A 7,976-nucleotide genomic window follows, 5' to 3' on the forward strand; every position below is an offset into this window, starting at 1 on the left:
TTAAAGTCCAAGGATAATCTATGAAAATCATTTGTGTAGTTATAATTGGACCAAATTAAATATCAAATGATAAGAATCCTTGTAAGGCATCTAATAAGATCAGTAATACACATGAGTAGTAGTCAAACCTTAGACTTGACTTGGTACTTTCCAGCTAGAGAGAGAGGCTTAGTGATATATTGGACAACTTATTTTCAACTTTGATAGGAACATCCTACGAAGAGAAGGGTAAACAACCTAAATATTAAAAGTAATACCCAAAAAATCAAATATTTATACCTGAGGGCGAATGTTTGCCATTTGCATTTGTAGAGGTTTGGAAATGGCATGGCTATGATCCAAAAACATGAGTGCATAATCATATCAATCTTTGAGAATCTATCATTAGCATCATCATGTCAATCTTTGGATCATGTGCATAATGAACAAAGATATTCATAGTACTTTGTACATCTTCTTATCAAGGATAGGAGGTCATATTTCACACATTTATCGTGTTTCTTATGTTAGGAAAAGGTGACATTAACCTTGCAAATCATATTTCATTAATGTGTATCCATGTTCACTAGAAAGTGTTCCCTAGGACATGAGAGAAAAATATTTAATATTTGTACTTTATGAAAAATTATATGCATTTTTAAGAGGTGGAAATGCAGTGGTGATAAACAAAAGAAAAATTTGATAAAATTCACTCTCTAAGGAATCCACATTGAGAAATAAAGGGTCATGCTGTGAATGCCCAAGACTGGAAGGTAAAACATTGTTTGTTAGGTGATTTGAAGAGTCATCTATGAGTTACAGAGCATCCCAGAAGCTAAATATTTGAGTAGTTATGGGTTAGGCACCCATGTTGGAGTTATTTGAAGGAAATCAATATTTTATTATGTCTCATGGCTTTCCACTTTCCTAGGTGTGGTTTTTGCATGTGGTTTTCTACCTCTTGTTTTAGGTTAGCATTGTGGTTTTCTCTCCCTCAATTTTCTATAAATTGGAGACATGGAGTAGTAGTTTTATATGATTTATTTGTAGGTATCTAGGTGCTATTAAGTTTGATTAGAGAATTAAAGTCTATTATTATTGTTATCTCTCTTTTGAAGATTAATAATATACTTGCATCTTTCTTTGGTGGAGTTTTTTCCCCGAAAGGGTTTCTCCATGTTAACCTAGTGTCTCATTTGGTTGCTAATTCTTATATTATTTTTACTATTGCAACCACTTTATTATTTCAGATTTGGTAATCTTTTTTTCAGATTTGCAATCACATATAAAGAAGTCAAAATTGCAAGATTCTTCACCTTGTTTTCAACAGTTTGTTCCCAAGGGGACAAATGTTGTACAACAATCATGGGTCATCTTTAACATCCAATGCTATGCATCTACCATCACTACATTCATCATTATAAGCGAATATTGTATGGTTTCTCTTCTCATTTCAATTTTAAGAAGAAACATATCTTCACATGGAGTTCATTCCTTCTCCCTTTTTTTATTTTTTTGGTTGGGGGGGGGAGGGGTACGTGACCTTATCTTATTTCTTTCTTATGGGGAGAATATTCTTGTACAATATGCTAAAATTAGTCCTTGGGGGGTCATCATGAGTCCTTCCTTTTATGGCTTTTCTTCTTCACACTTACACATTTCATTTCATACATCATTTATCTTTTAGAGATTTTATTTTCCCCTCTGCGTTTTCTCCCCTTTCTCCACTTTTTGAGGAATGTATACATGAGTACCTAACATGGCCTAGTATCCACCACTGGAGTTAATAGCAAGCACGGGAGGCAAAGGCGAAGGTCAAAATGGTAGGCGTCATGCAGGAACTTTGGGTGATCGGGAGTAGATCCAGGTTAGGCGAAATCAGTACCACAATTGACATCCAAGAGGAAGGCGGGATCATCTGAAGGTGCCTTCACGAAGTGATGAGATGGACCAAGTAATTTTGATGGAGGCAGTCAGGGCAAGAGTCAACAATGGGTGGTAGGCATATGGCAATTCGGGTCACAGATCAACGCTGGAAGCTAGGAGGCAGCCGACTCCTCCCTCGGATCATTAGGGGCAATATATGCCGTAGTGGATTTTTAGAAATGGACGCTAGGTTAACACTCTTTACTAGGCTGGAAATAGACAATAACCATTACCCCTAGAGTACCTAGATTTTTTAGGATCCAGAAAGGGTTTTCAAGCAAGGAATTAGAAATTCAACGGACCTCCTTGGACTCGAAGTAGGAATCGATTTGCATCTCACCGCTACAAACATCCTATTAGCATTTGGCCCTCCAATTCGCAGGAATGGAAAGCTAAGGGTTTTAAGAGAAGGAAGAATGGGTGGTTCAAGAAAATGTCAATATCGAAGGTGGATTTAGTGCGTAATTGGAGATTTGATCGCTTCAAAGTAGGACCTTAAAATGGCTGACCTGAGCATAGCACAGATATAAATTTCAATGGATCTAATCCTCACCCAAGCAAGAAGCCAAAAATTGGTAAGGATTATGTGATAAACACTTGGTCAATATCTATTGTAGATGAAGTAGTGAAGCAAAACAAATATTTCTTGGAAAAAGGTAGGCTTTTCATTAAGTGAGGGGGGGTTAGATGGAAGAGTCATGAGGTAATCAGAAATTGGTGTAAGGGTCAATGAGGAGAGAGAATATCGATTAAGCCAGTTGAAAATGGTTTTTATCTGATCACCTTCGCCTCCTTGGAAGATAAACAAAAGGCCCTTTTTTCTTCCCCTCTTCTCATGAAAGGGTCCCATATGCATCTCTTTGACTGGAAACCAATATTTGACCCTAGGGAAGAAGTTTTCCCTAAAACCTCAGTATAATTTCATCTATACAACTTTCCATTGAAGTTCTGGGGGGGTGGGATTTTAAGAAGTATTGGCAGAAAACTTGGCAAGTTCCTCTATCTTGATGAACTGATATAAGATCTGAATATGGGAATCTATTTCAGGATTTGCGTGAGTATAACAAAGGATGCGAAGATCCCATCAAAAATTGAATAGATGTCGGACATTGGCAACTGGACCTAAGTGATTGATAGGGGGATAAGATTAATTTGTGTCTACAATGCAAGACACTATTCCATACCCCAAACAACTGCCATTCCAAGGTCTCTGTTAGCTCTCTTCATAAATTTGAGCAATCTTTTTTTAGCATCACAAAGAAAAACCTGTGCAAGGATCCATTCTCTGATATGGAGAAAGAACTGATAGATTTAATCTGGCTAGAGAAGGTAATCCGAGAGGTTGAGAATTTGGAAGTGGAGGATGGAGGTCCAAAGATACCAGGTGTCAATTCTCCTGAAGACATGGAGGGTACCCATAACATTGAGGTGCCCATTGCGCAAACCATAGGTGAAGGGGAAACTACCTCGAAGAAGGAAGAAGTTTTTCATGAGGTGACTCGAACCCCCCAAGTTGATTTAGATGGACCAAAGTTCACTGGCTTATCAAAAATACTATTGCCAAATTAGGATGTACATTTTGATGAGATGATAGTTTAGCCTAGTGAGAGTAGATCAGGTTGTAGAGACTTAGTGAAATTTATTCTGAGGGAAGTGGAGAGGTGGGGCCTTGGAAATCCTTTAGCAAATATGGAAGTTGAAGGTGAGATTAACTGATAATCAGACATGGATGATAGCTTTGAAGAGTTTCAGGCTGGAATATTGGAGGAGAGGGGTTTAGAGAAAATCTAGTCCTCTTTGAAAACTTCCAAAATCAAATCAAACAGGCAGAGGGGCCACTTGTCCAACAAATCCAAATTGGTAATGGTTGGATGTGCAAATTGGCATACTAAACTTTTTAAAACAATTCTTAGAAATGGGAAGGAGTTACCCCTTCCCGAGGATCCATGAGGATCCTAAGCTGGAACGCTAGGGGCTTGAATGCCCCTAGAAAATGGCACATTTTCAAGCACCAAATTGAGTCTAGTAAGGTGGATTTAGTGATGTTATAGGAAACCAGATGGAGTAAGGTGGAGCAGGAGAGTAAGATGAAGTATTGGAGGCAGTGGGAGGGTGTTTTTGTAGAATCTATGGGGGCTTCAGGTGGAATTGGGGTTCTTTGGAATCCTACAAAGGATTGATGCTCTGTTGTGGAGACCCACAATAACTAGATGATGGTAGCTTTTCAAACATTTCAGGACAATCAGTGTTGGAAGGTGGTCAATGTGTATGGCCTCATTGCTACACCCTCTAAGAGGGAGCTATGGCAAGAATTATCTAGGAAATTGGAAAATCATCTCTGACAAGGATGAGAATATTATTATTGGGGGGGATTTTAATGCGAACCTTAATTATTTAGAGAAAATGGGAGGCTCTATGGTGAAGAATCGCATCCAACAAGATTTCCAAGAATTTTTTGATTCTAATCATCCAAGGGAAATAGTGGCAAGTAATGGAAAATATACCTAGACCAACAGAAGGTAGGGTTTCACTTGCATTGCAGAAAAGTTAGACATATTTTTCGTCTTCGGTGACTGGTCAATGGTTCTAGGCTTGGTGGAGTCTTCAATTCTTCCTTTCAGTGGATCAGATCATTTCCCAATCCAACTGGTCTTTGATTTGGACCCATATTATAGTGGATCCCCTTTCAGGTTTGAAAAGATGTGGATCAGGGATCCATCCCTCTTGGATTCCTTGACTCAGTGGTGGAAGGAATGTAGAATTGTAAATCACTCCAAGATTTTTATTTTGAATAAGAAACTCTCATATATTAAAGCCAAACTCAAGGAGTGGAACGGTGTACATTTCAAGAATATGTGCATAGAAATCCAAAGGATTGAAAATTAATTGAGGGCTCTAAATGATGTTGTCATAGCTCATGGTATGAGAGATGAAGATTTTAGATTGGAGAAAAAGCTCAAAGTGGAAATAGCATAAATCTTGGCCAGGGAGGAACAACTTTGGAGACAAAAGTCACGAGAATTATTTCTCAAGGAAGGGGACAAGAGCACAAAAATTCTTCCACAACTCTGCAGTTACAAACAGAAACCAAAATAGGATCTTGGAATTGATCAAAGAAGATGGGATTGTGATTCACTCCAAAGATGGGATCAATTGAGAAGCGATCGGATATTTTCAAAACCTCTTGAATCGGGATAACCAGAGTATAAATCAAAGAGCTATCAAGAATTATTTTCTCAAACAGATTCCTAGCATCATTTCATATGAGGAGAATAGGGAGATATCTAATCCTATCACTCTGGAGGAACTCATAAAGGATTCATTCCAATTAGCCCCTGGGCTAGATGGATTTTTAGCTTGTTTCTATCAAACCTTTTGGGAGATCATCAAGGATGATCTGCTCAAGGCTGCAGAGGAATCCTAAAAAAAAGAAACAATTTTGGGAGCCATCAATCATACCTTCTTAGCCTTCATTCCCAAGAAGAAAGAAGCTACAGGTATGGGTGATTTTTGACCAATTTCTTTATGTAATACTTGCTATAGTATAGGCACCAAAGTAATGGCAAATAGATTAAAGAAGGTGTTGGATAAGATCATTTCAGAAGAATAGAGTGGTTTTGCCGCAGGTAGGTCTATCATAGAGGAAATCATTGTTGCTCATGAATAAATTCACATAGCCAGGAAGCTTAGGAATCCCAACATGATCATCAAATTGGATATTCTAAAAGCATATGATCTGGTAGATAGAAACTTTTTGTTAGATGTCTTATCTAGATTTGGATTTGGTCGCCTTTGGATTGAATGGGTTAGAGGATGTATTGAATCTCTGAAGTTCTCTATCCTTATCAATGGAATGACCAATGGATATTTTAACAGTAGTAGGGGTTTAAGGCAAGGGAACCCATTATCTCCCTACCTTTTACTTAATAATGGCAAAAGTGCTAGGCAAAAGCATCACAACTGCTAGGATAGAGGGACAGTGGAAGGGTATTGAGATCACCCCTCGTATTGATCCAATCACACATCAGTAGTTTGTTAATGATACCATCCTTTTTGGAGAAGCATATAGGGATGAAGTCGGAAGTATCAAATCCATATTAGATAAATTCAGTAAAGCATCTGGGAAAACTATTAATTAGCATAAATCTGAAGTTTTCTTTCTCAATGTTCAGTTGGGTCTACAATTAGACATTGCAAACTCCTTTGGGGAAAAGACGTCCTACCCAAAGCCGATGTATTCTCCTGGCTAGCCATCTAGGGAAGAATTTTGACTCAGAATAGACTTGCCAAAATTGTGATTTGTGGACCTAGCAGATATGTGTTGTGCAATCTAACAATGTGGAATATGCAGATGAACTCCTTTGGGCCTGTCCATATGCTCAAGTTTATTGGAAATTCTTACTAGGAAAACTAGACCTTCAACATGTGGAGCCTGAGAGCATCAAAGAGTGGTTCATTTCTTGGCCAACATCAATGCCTAAAGGAATGTTCAGTAGCATCTAGTTTGTTCTCCCTTTCACATTGATATGGGAACTCTGTAAGGAGAGGAACAGAAGGGTCTTCAGGGACTAGGCCATGCCTAGGGAAATTCTTGTGTCAAAAACGGAAGCAACAATTGTGGAGTTTGTAAATGAAGTGGCCAAAAGATGTATAAGAATTTATAATGTCTTTACAAATTGAGACAATGAGCTAATGAAGAAATTCTTAGGCTTGATGGTTCTTATGGGTTATGATTTGGCTCAATCGGATGTTTCAGATAAGCGCAGATCTATATGTTGGCAAGCTGCAGAGAGGGCATGGATTAATATAAACTTTGATGGAGCTTCCTTGGGTAATCCAGGACATGCAGGTGTTGCCTGTATAGCTAGAGATGACCAAGGTCTCATTGTCGAAAAATTGGCTGAATACATTGGGAAGACCACAAACAACATAGCAGAATTTGGAGCAATCTTGAAAGGGGTTGAGCTTGGTATGAGATTGGGGGCTGGAAAAACCTACCTAGAAGGTGACTCTCTTTTTATAATCAATGCAATCAGGAATCAATGGGTGGTGAGTTGGCAACTTAGGAGATGGCTTACTCCAATCACGGAAGTGCTGAAAAGTTTTGAAGAATTTAAATGTCATATTTATCGAGAGGGCAACGGGCTAGTAGATGACTTGGCCAAGCAACTGGCAGAGCATAAAACTATCATCGATTCTCTCTATTCTGAACAATGATTTGGATTTGACAACAGTCAGATATGGAAAATTTCACTGGAATGGGAGGTAGTTCGATGGGACAATTGCCAAGGAGGTTGGCATGTGTGGATGTGACAAGGGAGGACAGAATATACAAGTGTCATATCCGAACCTTTAACCAAGTGACAAACTAATTACTTCAGAAAATTAACTAAATATTTGGTTTGTATTGGAATTGGTATGACTGCTAGATGGTGATGGCTTAAGCCTCCATGTCATAAGCAAGGAATTATGCTAGTAAAGGCCTCTCCTAGGATTTAATTCAAGAATGGGTTGGGAGATGATCTCATTATGATAGGCAATCACTCTAATTCACAGCCTTTTTCGGAGGTGGGAGTTATATATTTGGCAAGTATAGAGGCAATGTCATTTCATAGTTCCTAACTTTTGAGTAATTTTGAAGTAGTAGCCATGGATACCCCCATTCTTCTGGAATCAACCAAGACGAAAATGGCCTTTCTTGAAGGGATTATTGAGAAGCATCTCCTAATGGTTTTGGAATCAAAACACCCTCTAATTTTGCATGTGGTTAGGAAGGTTTTGGGCATGGAATTTTTTAGGGTGACTCACAAGTACAAGGTGAACATGAACATTCTAGCTATTTTTCTGGCAACATGTATTCAGTTGGGAGTTTGCAAACCTAGAACGAAGAAGGTTCTCCAGATGATCTTCCGCCATTCCTTTTTGGGGGAAATTGATGCAGTTATGGACAAAATTGATGACCAGAACTGCATTTCGTTGGCCCATCAATATTACTTGGCTCGAGATGCTAGGAGAGAGGTGAAGAAGTTTTGCATTGTTCAGAGTATGGAGTGGGAGAAATACAATCAAGG

General features: G+C 38.6%; 1 protein-coding gene across 1 annotated transcript; it reads left to right on the plus strand.

Moving 5' to 3' along the window:
* The first annotated feature begins 6,597 nt into the window (after positions 1-6,597).
* Positions 6,598-7,122, plus strand: LOC131876691 (uncharacterized). Its single transcript, XM_059222147.1, has one exon. The coding sequence runs from the start codon at positions 6,598-6,600 to the stop codon at positions 7,120-7,122; it is 525 nt and encodes a 174-aa protein (XP_059078130.1).
* The last annotated feature ends 854 nt before the right edge of the window (positions 7,123-7,976 follow it).

The sequence above is a fragment of the Cryptomeria japonica genome, chromosome 6, assembly GCF_030272615.1.
Source record: "Cryptomeria japonica chromosome 6, Sugi_1.0, whole genome shotgun sequence".
NCBI classification, from domain to species: Eukaryota; Viridiplantae; Streptophyta; class Pinopsida; order Cupressales; family Cupressaceae; genus Cryptomeria; species Cryptomeria japonica.

Bases quoted from the DNA above. Each gene is read 5' to 3' on its own strand.
- LOC131876691 (XM_059222147.1), top strand. From the start codon at position 6,598: ATGAAGAAATTCTTAGGCTTGATGGTTCTTATGGGTTATGATTTGGCT.